This window comes from Mobula hypostoma, chromosome 3 (genome assembly GCF_963921235.1).
Source record: "Mobula hypostoma chromosome 3, sMobHyp1.1, whole genome shotgun sequence".
Lineage (NCBI taxonomy): Eukaryota > Metazoa > Chordata > Chondrichthyes > Myliobatiformes > Myliobatidae > Mobula > Mobula hypostoma.
Window position 1 is genome coordinate 15159285 of NC_086099.1, and position 15470 is coordinate 15174754.

General features: G+C 41.8%; 1 protein-coding gene across 7 annotated transcripts in view; it reads left to right on the forward strand.

The window, feature by feature from the left end:
- znf532 (zinc finger protein 532) overlaps positions 1-13252 on the forward strand; it is a 188464-nt gene extending 175212 nt beyond the window's left edge. For all 7 annotated transcript variants that reach the window (XM_063042706.1, XM_063042708.1, XM_063042707.1 and 4 more), the window contains 2 exons: positions 4934-5081; positions 9336-13252. In XM_063042706.1, coding sequence (XP_062898776.1) covers positions 4934-5081; positions 9336-9836 — 649 coding nt within the window. In that variant the 3' untranslated portion in view covers positions 9837-13252. The remainder of the gene's footprint in view (positions 1-4933; positions 5082-9335) is intronic.
- Positions 13253-15470: the final 2218 nt, after the last annotated feature.

Consider the following 15470-nt stretch of genomic DNA (forward strand, 5'->3'; position numbering starts at 1 on the left):
CTGAGCTGTGCAGTGTAAGAACCATAGAAGACCTACAGCACAATTCAGGCCCTTTGGCCCACAAAGCTGTGCTGAACATGTCCTTACCTGAGAAATTACCTAGGGTTACCCATAGCCCTCTATTTTTCTGAGCTACATATACCTGTCCAGGAGTCTCTTAAAAGACCCTTTTGTATCCACCTCCACCACCACCACCGTTGCCGGCAGCCCATTCCACGCACTCAGAACTCTCTGCGTAAAAAAACTTACCCCTGACATCTCTGTACCTACTTCCAAGCACCTTAAAACTGTGCCCTCTCGTGCTAGCCATTTCAGCCCTGGGAAAAAGCCTCTGACTATCCACACAATCAATGCCTCTCAATATCAAATATCAGCACAATTTAAAAATGGCATTATCTTCAGGTGACATATTATCAGTTAAGTTCCGGAAAAGGGGTGGTCTCATCAAAACTCAATGTACTTTAAGAGGAGGACAGAAGCATGCTGCCCTCTAACCTCCTAGATGTTTGTTGATATAGACAGCAGTTGCTCTAATTAGATTTCATGACACCATCATTTCAATAAATGCTGTTCACCTCTGGGTAAAGAAATGTTGTGCTCTGAGAAAATGGAAATGGTGTTGACATAGACAGAAGATCCACTAATGAGATTTGATGACGCTTTCAGCATAATAAATGTAATGTGCCTCCAGGTAAAGATACTTTCATTATGGACACATTAATGCTATTTTCAATTTTTTCTTAGGAACCATTATGATGAGTGGTTAGCATAATCTCTCTCAGATATTACATTGCCTTTCACTATAATTTCACGTTCTTTACACTCTGTGGCCACTTTATTAGGAACACTACGCCTGCTGCTTATTGCAAATATCTAATCAGCCAATCATGTGACAGCAACTCAGTGTATAAAAGCATGCAGACATGGTCACAAGGTTCAGTTTTGTTCGCTCCAAACATCAGAAGGTAAAGTAATGTGATCCATGTGACTTTGACCAAGGAATAATTGTTAGTGCCAGGTGGGGTGGTTCAAGTATCTCAGAAACTGTTGATCTCCTGGGATTTTCACGCACAGCAGTCTCTAGAGTTTACTGAGAATGGTGCGGGAAACAAAAAAATTCAGTGAGTGGCAGTTCTGTGGGTGAAAACACCTTGTTAATGAGTGAGGTCAGAGGAGAATGGACAGACTTGTTCAAGCTGATGGGAAGGCGACAGTAACTCAAATAACCGCACGTTACAGCAGTGGTTTGCAGAAGAGCATCTCTGAATGCAGAACGCGTCGAACCGAAAATTAAATGGGCTACAGCAGCAGGAGTCTGTGTCCATACACTCACACTCAATGGGCACTTTATTAGGTCAGCATTCTACAAACATTCAATCTCACTGATAGTGATCACAAAACTACTGACTTGTGGTTAGAAACATCTGACTGCCTAGCATGTCTACTTATTGCATTTACTCTGGTCACCTCATGATCGGAAGCATATAGAAACTTTAGCGAGGGTGCAGAGGAGATGTACCAGGACGCTGCCTGGGTTAGAGGGCATAGCTTATGACAATAGGTTGAACGAGGTAGGGCTTTTCCCTTTGGTGCAAAGGGGGATGGACAGTAACTTGATAGAGTCGTACATGTTAAGAAGTATAGATAGAGCAGACAACCAGTGCCTTTTTCCCAGGGCTAAGATAAAAGGGCACAAATTTAACGTGACTGGAGGAAAGCATATGGAGGATGTTAGAGGTAGGCTTTTTATACAGAGCAATAAGGAGTGCGTGGAACACCTCGCCAGAGGTAGTGGTAGAAGTAGATATATTAGGAACATTTAAGACAGCGGTCCCCAACCACCGGGCCGCAAAGCATGTGCTACTGGGCTGCGAGGAAACGATATGAGTCAGCTGCACCTATCCTCATTCCCTGTCACGCACTGTTGAACTTGAACATAGGGTTGCCAGCCGTCCTTGTTTGCCGGGTCATCCTGTATACTGGGCTAAATTGGCTTGTCCCATACGGGACCGCCCTTGTGCCGTATTTCCCCCCCAAGATAGAGCGTTCCTATGAAACCTTTCGTGCCAAAATAGCGTGAAGCGAAGAAGCAACTACTATTAATTTATATGGGAAACATTTCTGAGCGTTCCCAGACCCAAAAGATAACCTACCAAATTATACCAAATAACACATAAAACCGAGAATAACACTAACATATAGTAAAAGCAGGAATGATATGATAAATACACAGCCTATATAAAGTAGAAATAATGTATGTACAGTATAGTCGGGAAGATGAAGGCAAAACTGATTCGTGGAATAAAAAATCGGCATGTGTGCGCATGCACACGTCATGCATGCGCACACAGGTGCCCGCGCAAGGCTTCATGGTCATCGTAGTCTTTCCTGGGGTAAAGTGTCCCGGGATTTGACTGTTACTTTTGCCCCTTATTTGGGAGTGAGAAAGTTGGCAACCCTAACTGTAAAAGACGTGTTGAGGTGAGTTCAACCCTAACTGAACAACCCCCCCGGTTGGCCGGTCCACAAGAATATTGTCAATATTAAACTTGTCTGTGGTGCAAAAAAGGTTGGGGACCCCTGATTTAAGAGACTCTTAGATACTCACAAGGATGAAAGGAAAATGGAAGGTTCTCTGGGAGGGAAGGGTTGGATTGATCTTAGAGTAGCGTAGAATGTCAGCACAACAAAGTGGGCTGAAAGGCCTGTGCTCCATGTTCTATGAAAGTGACTTTTGAAAGTTCAGGCGTAGAAAGATAAACTCGTTTTGACATGTGAACTGAAACATGAGAGTACGTTGGCTAAGCAAACTTTTGTTAATGCTGGAATGGTGACAAAATAATGAAGCAGAGTCTGAAAGCTGGCAGGGCAAGGTGGGAAAGGAAGGGCCAGAGAAATGGATTTATTTTTCATTTATTGAGCTACAGTGTGGAGTAGGCCTTCTAGCCCTTCGAGCCACGCCACACAGCAATCCTGCGATTTAATCAATTTAACCCAGGGCAATTTACAATGACCAATTCACCTGCTAACCAGAACATCTTCGGATGGTGGGAGGAAACTGGAACACCTGGAGGGAGCCCATGCAGTCATGGGAAGAATGTACAAGCTCCTTACCGGAACCTGATCACTGGAACTGTAAAGCATTGTGCTAATCACCGGGCTACCGTACCATGGAGCAGCATTGTGAATGAATAAATGAAGAGAAGCATAAGTATTGATCTGCTGAGACAAAAGGAACCAGTATGGTGATAGGTAGAGGGCATTGATGTGGATTAGTTTATTCTAGAGAAACTTAAGTTGGAGTGAGAGAGAAGGCCAAGAGGAATGATAAAATCTGTTATGTGCCACTTTACCAGGATGCTGCCTGGACAAGAGGGGATGTCTGAAGATAGGTTGAGTGACCTAGGCTTTTCTCTTTGGAGCAAAGGAGGTTGAGAGGTGACTTGATAGAGGTGTACAAGACGCTGAAGGCTCTGTACTGTGCTGTAATGTTCTATGTTCTTAATGCAGCTCTCAGGGAAAAGGTGAGTAACAAGGGGTTTTCTACAAGTCAACACACAAAATGGTGGAGGAACTCGAATTCAGCAAGTCAGGCTGTATCTATGGAGGGAAATGAACAGTCAATATTTCAGGCCTAGACGCTTCATCAGGAAACATCATCTGTTCATTACCCTGCATAAATGCTGCCTGATGTGCTGAGTTCCTCCAGCATTTTGTGTGTGTTGATCAAGATTTCAAGCATCTGCAGAACTCACAACACGCTGGAGGAACTCAGCAGGTCGGGCAGCATCCGTGGAAATGATGAATCAACGTTTCGGGCCGGAACCCTTCATCAGGACTGAAGAGGGAAGGGGCAGAGGCCCTATAAAGAAGGTGGGGGAGGGTTGAAAGGAGAAGGCTGGTAGATTCAGTTGAGAAACCAGTAAGGGGAAAGACAAAGGGGTGGGGGAGAGGAAGCAGGGAGGTGATAGGCAGGGAAACAATGGGTAGTAGAAGGAGGTGGAACCATGACGGAGGTGATAGGCAGCTGGGGGAGGGGGCAGAGTGAAATAGGGATAGAAGAAGGGAGGGGGAGGGAATTACCGGAAGTTGGGGAATTCTATGTACATACCAAGGGGCTGTAGACTACCTAGACGGTATTGAGGTGTTGCTCCTCCAACCTGAGTTTAGCCTCATCATGGCAGTAGAGGAGGCCATGTATGGACATATCTGAATGGGAATGGGAAGCAGAGTTGAAGTGGGTGGCTACCGGGTTCCAGCGTGTTGTGAGTGTTGCTTTGATCCCAGCATCTGCAGAGTATTTTGTGTTTAAGCATCTGCAGAATCTCTTTTGTTTTCTATGAGGTCATGTGAATGACGGCAGAGTTGTAATCATATGATTTTAGAAGTGTCAAGTCCATGAGGTAGAGAAAATCAAGAGGATTACTTTGAAAAAGGCTGCCTCCTTATAATCCTAAACCCTTGTCACAAATTTCCTTCTCCCCCTCTTTCCAGGAATACATCTTGACTGTTCTTATAAAATGCCTACCTCATCCTTATAGTAAGTTCACAAGTTCAAAGTAAATGTATTATCAAACTACGTATATGTCACCTTACACTGCCTTCAGATTTATTTACTTGTAGGCATTCACAGTAGTACAAAGATATACAATAGAGTCAATAAAAACTGACATAAAGACTGACAACCACTAAGGAGCAAATGAAGATGAACTGTGAAAATATAGAAATACATAAGTAAATAAATGATATTGAGAACAAAAGTATAAATAAGCAAATAAATAATACTGAAAATAACCAATACTGATAAATAGTATGGAAAGTTTATGCAGTTGTCTGTGGAGAAATTGAACTCGCTTGTGATAAGGTCATGATTGATTAAGTCCTCCTTCTAGACATCTTGCTTATGTGGCCATGTCTTTTTTTTAATTTCCAGGAATTGCCCAGATTCGAAACGTATATTCACTAAGCGGTTCATGCTTGAGAAGCACATTCGACTCATGCACGGCATCAAAAACCCTGATGTGTCTCAGATGACCGAGTCAGCAGCCATAGAAGAATCTCCAAAGAAAGAAGATAACAAGGTGAGTTTTAAACAGAAGACAAAGGTTGTGGAGTTTGTTTTACTCAGCTTGGGTTCCAAAGTTATGCTCTCTGACTGTGAAGTATTCTTTTCCAAATTTTAATTTTGATCTCATCGATGAGAACTGTTCTTGCAAAGTATATAATTTTGGGATCAAGAGGGGAGCTTTAAAAGTGTAGGTTTGTCTCTCCAAGGACTGGGTAAGAGATAATCTATTTAATTCCTTTGTCAGTTCTGATGAAGATGAAGAGTCTTCGATCTGAAACTTTAGTTATAGAGTTCTAAGGTACAGAAACAGGCTCTTTGGTCCATCTAGTATGTGCCAAATTATTATTCTGCCTTGTCCCATTGACCTGCACCTGGACCATAGCTCACAATTCCCATCCATGTACCTATCCAAACTTCTTTTAAGATTTGAAATCGAACCAGTATCCACCACTTCTGTTGGCAGCTCATTGTACATTCTCACTGTTCTCTGAGTGAAAGAGCTCCTCCTGCCATGTTTCCCTTAAACATTTCACCTTTCACCATGACATCTAGTTCTAGTCTCACCCAACCTCGGTGGAGAAAGTCTGCTTGCATTTACCCTATCTATACCCTTCATAATTTTGTTTACCTCTGTCAAGTCTTCTGTATTAATTTTGTTTCCATGGATACTGCCTGATTTGCTGAGTATTTCCAGCATTTTTGGTCCTTATTTCAGATTTCTGGTATCCACAATTTTTTAATATTCTCCGAGTCTTCAGTCCAAGAATGTGATTAGGACAGTCAAGTTTGACAGCAGTTAAAAGGTGCTTTGCTACAAAGTGAATCTAGAACATTCTGGAAGTCCCCTCCATATTATTCCCCAGAAAATGTACGGTAAAACAGTTATATATCAGATACCCAGTCAGAAGGCAAACAGTGAGGATTGTTCAAATCTAATCTAATCTACAGTTTATCTGATTCAATATTAGTGTTTTTTTTAAACTTCTATCCGTTCTTGGATTCTTTATCTTTCCATTCTTTCTGTCCACTTGAAGATTTTGAGAAAGGAGCAGTGGCGCTTGCAGTAGCTACAGTATCCCAAAGACGACTGTTTTGAGCAAGTTGCTGATGTACCAAACGACAGGGTTGCTTTGACCTTGATGTTGGGCTGTTGACTGTTGCCACAGGAAATGAAGCCATTAGTCCCACATGGTGTCGTACCTAAAATGAAATTTATCTTCTCCCATATAACACACACAATACGCTGGAGGAACTCATCAGGTCAGGCAGCATCTATGAAGAGGAATAAAGAGTCGACGTTTCAGGCCAAGACCCTTCTTCAAGACTGAAAAGTTGGGGGACGAAATCAGAATAAGAAAGTCGGGGGAGGGGAAAGAGTGCAAGCTGGGAGGTGATAGGTAAAGCCACGTGTGGGGGAGGGCATTGTTGAAGTGAGAAGCTGAGAGGTGATAGGTGAAGCTCAGTGTCGGGGGGAGGGTGTGATGTGAGAAGCTGGGAGCGCAGCCCTCGCACCCACCACTTTCTGTGTTAACAAAACCTGCCTCCAACATTACCATTACACTTTCCTCCAATCACCTTAAAATTATGTCCCTTTATATTGCTCTTTCCACCCTGGGAAAAAGGTGTTGGCTGCCCAATCTATCGGTGCCTCTTATAATCCTGTACACCGCTGTCAACTCACCTCATTCTCCTTCGCTCCAAAGAGAAAAGCCCCAGCTTACTCAACCTTTACTCATAAAACATGCTGTCCAATCTAGGTCGCATCCTGGTAAATCTCCTTTGCGACCTCTCTAAAGTTTCCACATCCTTCCTATAATGAAACAAATCGAAATGAACACAATATCCGTGTAGTCTAACCAGAGTTTTATAGAGCTGCAACATTATCTCATTGCTCTTGAACTCAATCCCTCGATTAATATAGGCCATCACACTTTATGCCTTCTTAACCACTCTATCAACTTTAGCAGAATTAGTTCAAATTAAATTTATTATCGAAGTGTGTATATCTCACCATATACTATCTGGAGGTTCATTTTCTTGTGGGCATACACACAAAGACAGAGAAACAAGCAATGTGCACAAGTAGACAAACCGTGCAAATATAGAAAAAAATAATAATAAATGAAGGTAAATAAATAATACTGACAACATAAGTTTATAGGTTGAGAGTGAGTCCATGGGTTGTGGAATCAGTTCAGTGTTGAGGTCAGACAAGTTATCCACTCTGGTTCAGGAGTCTGATGGTTGAAAGATAATTACTGTTTCTAAGCCTTGTGGTGTGGGTCCTTAGATTCCTGTATCTCCTTGTGGAAGTCAGCAGCGGGAAGAGAGCATGGCCTGGATGGTGGGGGCTTTGATGATGGATGTTGCTTTCTTGTGTTAGTGCTGCTTATAAGTGTGCTCAATGATGGGAAGAGCTTTTCCCGTGTGTATAGATGTTTGAGTTTCTCAGTTAGGAGATATGTAATTGGCAGTGCGGCAGGGTTTCTACCAAAGGAGGTGTAAGGCGTTCCTTCTCTCTGCTAGCCTGCAGGTCACCTTTGGGCGAGGTATAGCATGAGACCATACGACATAGGAGTAGAAATAGGCCATTCAGCCTGAGACTGCTCTGCTATTGCATCATGGCTGATCCCGGATCCCACTCAACCCCATACACCTGCCTTCTCGCCGTATCCTTTGTTGATGCTCTGCCCAATCAGGAAACAATTAACTTCCATCTTAAATATACCAATGGACTTGGCCTTCACCACAGTCTATGGCAGAGCATGCCACAGATTCACTACTCTGTGGCTAAACAAATTCCTCCTTACCTCTGTTCTAAAAGATCACCCCTCAATTTTGAGGCTGTGCCCTCTAGTTCTGGATACCCCCTCCAGAGGGAACATCCTCTCCACATCCACCCTATCTAGTCCTTTCAACATTCAGTAGGTTTCAGTGAGATCCCCCGTCCCCATTCTTCTAAATTCCAGTGAGTACAGGCCCAAAGCTGCCAAAAGCTCCTCATGTGTTAACCCCTTCATTCCTGGAATCATCCTCGTGAACCTTCTCTGGACTCTCTCCAGTGACAACACATCTTTTCTGAGATATGGGGCCTAAAAGTGTTGACAGTATTCCAATGTGGCCTGACTAGAGTCTTATAAAAGCTCAGCATTATCTCCTTGCTTTTATATTCTATTCCCCTTGAAATAAATGCCAACATTGCATTTGCCTTCTTTACCACAGATTCAACCTGTAAATTAGCCTTCTGGGAGTCTTGCATGAGGAATCCTAAGTTCTTCTGCACCTTTGATGCGTTAACTTTCTCCCCATGTAGGTTTCCCCATACTGTATTCCATCTGCCACATCTTTTTCCCATCCTTCCAATTTGTCTAAATCCTGCTGCAATCGCATTGTTTCCTCAGAACTACCTGTCCCTCCACCTATCTTTGTATCATCTGCAAACTTTGCCACAAAGCCATCAATTCGATTATCTAAATCACTGACAAAAAATGTGAAAAGTAGCATCTGCTTAGCCCTCCAACCATGGTCTCCTGAAGCCATGAGAGCAGGTGTATGAGCAGCTGGTCCTGGTTTATGTGACCACTGACACCAGGCAGACAGTCTCTGAAGAGTATTGATAATGGCTGGGGTCACCCATCTTGTTAAGACTCTGCCCAGAAGGCGATAGCAAACCACTTCTGTAGAAATTTGCCAAGAACAATTGTGGCCGTTTGATTGCTCATGTCGTATGCCCACGTGGTAGGTCGTATACCAGGTGAAACGCAAAGTCTTTGGGGTAACTGCAGGTCTGTGTCTTTGTTGTTGCTTTACTCATGCTTGATGGCGGGTGCCAATGCTTTGTTTTTGCCGATGGGAGGGGGAATTGTTGCTTGCTTGCTGGCGCTTACATGCGGGAGGGAGGGGAGCTGGGGGGGGTGGGGATGTCTTTGGGGTTCTAACATTTAACTGTCGTTCACTCTTTGAGGCACTCCTCTGTTTCCATGGATGGTTGCGAAGAAAAAGTATTTCAGGATGTATATTGTATACATTTCTCTGACATTAAATTGTACCTTTGAATGTCACACGACATGGCACATGATGATCAGTGGCAGTATCCGATTCTGTTTTCATTTTGCGACACAGTAGTCATTAATAGGCAAGACTGTGTATATGATTCAAGCCATTTTGAATGAATGGAGTTTTGGATGCCTTTAATGTTACGGCATTGGAGTTTTCACTGAGATTCACCAAGTATTACTTGGAGCTTTGTTTTCTTTCTCCCGTGCAGATTGCAGTACCGCCGAAGAGGAAGACAGAAGACACAGTGGTGGAGATTCGGGCTCCGCCTAGAGGAGCCATCACACAGCCATTAAAGAAACTGAAAATCAACGTCATCAAACTGAATAAATGTGCCGTGTGTGGCTTTACCACAGAGAACATGACTCAGTTCCAAGAACATCTCCCCCAACACAAATCTGATGGCTCAACCTTCCAGTGTAGGGAGTGCGGCCTCTGCTATACCTCTCTCCAGTCCCTAACCAGACACTTGTTCATTGTTCACAAGATGAAGAACGCACAGCAAGTTGCCAGGCAAAATGGAGCCCGGGAGGAGAACCCAGCAGACTGTAAACTGAGCTTGGGCGAGAGTCAGGCCGAAATGACAGTGACGGACAAAAAGTGCAAAGTGTGCTCCAAAACTTTTGAAACTGAAGCTGCCTTGAACACACACATGCGAACCCATGGCATGGCCTTTATAAAGTCCAAGCGCCTGTGTACGTCAGAGAAATGAGGAGCATTCATTCACAACATAATGTCAAACAGTCGAGATAACTCCATGCAAAAGAGACTGCTTCAGCCGAGGCAAACACTGCCCTTTTGCAATTTTTCACTTTTCAATGGAATGTCGTGTGAATCCCTCAAACACCTCACCCTTATGGACTGTTACGTGTCATGGCCAGCATCACTTTATCACTTTTCAGCTGTAGTTTCATTAAAAGTAAAACTGAAGATTTGAAAGTGTATGTTTTTTTGTACTATTACAATTCAGATTCCTTTTTTTAAAACCCTGCATAATAGGTGAGTTCTATCAGCACAGATGTGACAAATTTGTAGTGAGTTAATCTTCCACTTTGAGAAGCTGAAAGTATTCACAGATTTTCTATATATATATAGATAAAAGATAGGCATAGAATTTTAATTAACAGTTATCATTATAATGTTATTCACTGACCCATTAGCTGATTTAACGAAGTTCTGACAAGGGGTCTTAGCTTGAGACATCGGCTCTTTATTCCTCTTCAGATGCTGCCTCACCTGCTGAGTTCCTGCAGCATTTTGTGTGTGTTAACTGAGCACTGTCTGTTATGATGAGAAGTTCTCTCCTAATGGGCCAAATTAACCGCAGAAGTTGCATTGTTGTTGTCCTTTTTATCAGGTTATCTAATATTTTGTTTTTGTGTAATGGAACCCTACTTTTCTAGTTTCTTTTTTAATATCTGTGTTTCCCAGGCTCATTTGCATTACCATATCAAGATAGCTTATGCCAGAAATCAAGTTCAAATTGATTGGAGCTGGAGAGGTCGCTGTGACCATGCATGCCACCATCTTGTGACATTACCAGAAATTACTTAGTCCCAACTTCTTTCATCTTCAGTTTCCCAATAAGAAAGATTTCACTTCAGAAATTTAATATAATTGGCAGGTAGACATAGATGAAGGTATCCAATTATAATATGTGGGCCCACATTTAGGTTGAAGTTTCTAGCTAGAATTGTCCATAAGAACATAAGACATAGGAGCAGAATTGGGCCATTCAGCCCATCGAGGATGCTCCACCATTCCATCATGGCTGATCTCGGATTCCACACAACCCCATACACCTACCTTCTTGCCATATCATTTAATGCCCTGACTGATCAGGAAACAATCAACTTCCACCTTAAATATACCCACGAACTTGGCCTCCACTGCAGTTTGTGGCAGATTCACCATTGTGAATTGTGAGGAAAACAAATCAAATCAGATAATTTGTTTATGAAGATAGAAAGTTGGAAACTGCTCTTCCAGGTAACAAAATAGCAAACAGTGCACTTAAAAATAAAGGGAGCTTTATCTGTTTGTGATTAAAGCTCCTTATGATACACCTGGTGTCCTCTAGCGCAGGATGAGGTCCCTTCTCCGTGGTAAAGTTGCACACCCGATGTATTTACTTTCTCCAGTAGTATCACACTGGCACCTAGTGGTGAATGTATAGAAAGGCAACTATATTGTTCCCTCTTTAAATAAACCAGGCTTCAAGAAGAAGGAATAACATCAGATCCTTAAAAAGCATTGTAAAAGTTTTAAAAAGGATGCAATCTGGCGATACCTGCCTCGGACTTACATTTTTTTTGGTGTACGATTGAATCCTGCAGGACTGGGCTTTCACAGTGTGGAAATGTTCCTGGCAACTACTCTGCTGATCTGTAATGTTATTTGACCAGGCCTCGAAAACTTGATTATTTTGTTTAGAAAGGTTTTACTTTTACATACCAAACTAACTACAATATATTAATAGCTATTCTGAGCCTACCATGTTGTAAAGTCGAAATTAATAGAGGTAAGAGCACAGCGCGTAACTTTTTGAATTATCGAAAGGAATTATGTTAATTATCTTAATCACTAATGTTTAACCACGTACTTTATTTTCTTGTAACTGTTTTTCCATTAAGTCTAACCAGATTTTCCAGATTTGTGGAGAGGTCAGTTGTTAAGTATATTCAAAACTTTGAATTATTAAGAGAATGTGCTTACAGTGGGGATGTAGTTAAAATTTAGCCATGGTTTCATTGAACAGAAGTGACCTTCTTGGACTTTAGCTTCCCTGCTATGGTGACCTTTTGACTAGTCTGATTTCTGCAGGAAGTGCAGTTACTACTTCCCACGTTTAATTCTTTTAAGACCGTAAACATAAGAACATAATTAGGCCAGTTGGTCCACCAAGCCCTTTCTGCCATTTCATCATGTCTGATTTATTATCCTTCAGCCTCATTCTCCTGCCTTCTGCCCATAACCTTTAGCGCCCTGACTAATCAAGAACCTATCAGCCTCCGCTTTAAATATATCCAAATCACTTGACCTCCGCAGCCACCTGTGGCAATGAATTCCACAGATTCACAACTCCAGCTAAATAAATTCCTCCTTATCTCTATTCTAAAGGGACTTCCTTCTATTCTGAAACTCTTCCCTCTCCTGCCTCTGCTCTCTGACCCATGCCCCAAACCTGTGAATTGTTTCCTTTTGTCCAATTTGTTCTTTTCTTCTAGTGAACACTGTGAATCCCAGTTGTGAGGGTTGGGATAGGCTAAGGAATTTGATATGAGGCAGAATATTGGTATGGAATAGCTCTTTGTAAAACCAAAGTGTATTATCACAATACTAACTAGATCCCAAGGGATTCGCTTTAAGGTGTACAAATAGAAAGAGAATGCAACGTAATTGCCAAGGTAGTGTAATGGTTAGCACAATGCTTTACAGTACCAGCGCTCCAGGTTCAATTCCCACTCCTGTCTGTAAGAAATTTGTACGTTCTCCACGTGACTGTGTGGGTTTCCTCTCGGTGCTCCTCCCACAGTCCAAACACTACCGGTTAGTAGGTTAATTGGTCATTGTAAATTGTCCTGTGATTAGGCTTCGATTAAATCAGGGGATTGCTGAGTGCAGTGGCTTGAAGGGCCGGAAGGGCCAATTCTGCGCTGTATTTCAATAAAATAAATAAAAACTTAAAAAAGTATGTCTCATGTGCAGGTTTAATTGTTGCTTGAACTGATGAATTGCAAGTTTACTTGATTTATACAAGTATTACCTGAGGTGTGGCTAATAAAGTGCCGGTTATGTTCCCAATGGCTGCTAATGTGACATTCATCAACAGATTCAAAAGGAGGGATAAAATTAGTTGTTATTCTTTAGCTGTGTAATGCATTAGTGTAGGAGGAGGTATTTAAAATGAGAATTAAAAACACAACCAGGAAAGTTTGGCAGTACTTATCCACACATTACCTTGCAAATTGGGAGCACTGTGAGGAATGACTGCAAAACTCTCTCAACAAAAGTTGGTGGTAAACTCTATAAATAATAATTCAGGATGTAGAGGATTGTTATATGTGCAGAACCTTGTGAATGTGGATATTCTACTTTTTTAATAATTGGCTTTTAAATGTCAATTTCCTGACTTCTAAATCTGCTTCTCTGACTCTATTCACTCACCAGCATTTTAAAACCAGGGTGTTCAGGAATTGAGTCCACTGGAAAACAACAAGTGCATTCTATTTTAAAGACAAAAAGGAAGGCAAGTATGTTGTGTTGCCCACTGTTCCAACTTTACATGAACTTTCCAAAATTTATTTTGATAGGTATAATAAAACTTCCACGTTCCCCAGTTCTGTAGTAATTCTGGGGCATCACGGTAGTGCAGTGGTTAATGTGACGCTATTACAGCTGGGGGCACCAGAGTTAGAAATTCAATTCCGGCATCATCTGTAAGGAATCACACCCTCCCCGTAGAATGCTTGGGTTTTCCCCAGGTGCTCCGGTTTCCTCCCACATTCCAAAGACACACCAGTTAATAGGTTAATTGGTCATTGTAAATGGTTCCGTAATGAGGCTAGTGTTAAATTGGGGGTTACTGGGTAGTGTGGAAGGCCCTGTTCCATGCTCCATCTTGATAAGTAAATAAGTAACTATCTGTGTAATTTCCAGTCAGAAATCCTAGCTGTTCTTGCACCAGACCTTAAGATGATGGCAATGCTGGATTCTGGGAAATTGCAGTATTTGGTGCACGGTATATTTTTCAGGATTCCAATCAGAATTTAAGCAGATAGCCAAGCTTGGAATGTATTCCCCAACTTTTTAAATAGTCTATGTGACCACTTGCTAAGTACAGGAAACTGATGAAAAGCAAATGACATTTTTCTGTCCATTCCCAGTAGAGAGTAAGCAGGTCTGCTGTCCACAATGCATTGCTACTTCTCCTTTTGTGTTTTTTATGTTTATCTAGATTCTTTTCAATTTTAGTTATATGATTACATTGCGTTACACCAGAAAACACTCCTTAACAGATTAACCTATGTGACGGGCTTCCAATTTCACATTGAATTTCATAAAGCAAGTTTACACATTCAGCAATATTTAAATACTGTTACTGAGAGTGGCTGTAAATGTGAGGTGTATTTTCACATGAGGTAGGGCTGATTGATAATTAAATATTTAATACCACAGCTTATTAGCAATATGAACAGATATTCTTGGCAGACCCACTCTGATCAACCGGTCATATAATAGGGTGCCACGGCAGCAGAGCAGCGCAATACTATTAAAGCTTGGGGTGTCGGAGTTCGGTTCCGGCGCCCCCTGTAAGGAGTTTGTACATCCTCCCCAGGGAATGCATGGGTTTCTTCCCAGTGGTCCAGTTTTCTCCCACAGTCCAAAGACGTATCAGTTAGTAGGTTATTGTAAATTGTCCCATGATTAGGCTAGGATTAAAGGTGGGTTGCTGGGTGACACGCTCGAAGTGTCAGAAGGGCTTGTTCTGTGCCATATCTCAATAAATAAATGACATTTCTAACAGAGCTGCAGTGATCAGAGATTATTATAGAGAAAACAGAACTGCTCCTTGGCTAACTTTTGTGAATTGCTCCTTTCGCAAGTCTGAGCTTCTCATGATTTCTTTTTGTTTTTTTTTGAGGGTTTTATATCTCGTGTGTTTAATGAAAATTTTGTACTTTTCTAAAATGTTTTTTTTTTGGGTATAGACTTCAATAGCTTGGAAGATGTAGCCATTGTCTTGTTGCGTTCCTAGGGCGTGTCATGCTGCTGTCATTGATAGTAAAATTTGTCAGCTGTAACTTCATCAAAAGTTTAAACATTTAATAAATGTTTAAAGGATTTAAAGAATTTATGTGTGCCAAAGATTTTTGTTCTCTCGCAGTGATTTTTTGACAAATTTATAAACAATTTAAAAAAATAGAGAGAGGGCTATTGCTTCAGCTGAGGGAGATGGTAGATTTAAAGAAAAAAAATGAAGACCAGGAGTCAAAACAATTGGAGATTGACAAGCGATATAGCACACAGAATGCTGGAGGAACTCAGGTGAAGCAGCACCTATGGAGGGAAATGAACAGTTGACATTTCAGGCCGAGGCCCTTCATCAGGATCTTCAGCTGTCTCAATGAAGGGTCTTGGCCCGAAAAGTCAACAGTTTATTCCTCTCCATAGAATCTGCCTGATCTGTTGAGTTGCTCCAGCATTTTGTGTGTAAATCTCTGGATTTCCAGCATCTGCAGAATCTCCTGTGTTTAAGATGGGCAGTAGCTTTTGTCAGGACTGAGTTTGACAGTAAGAGCTTATCAGTGAACAAAGTTAAACCTTTAAAAATCTGAACACATAA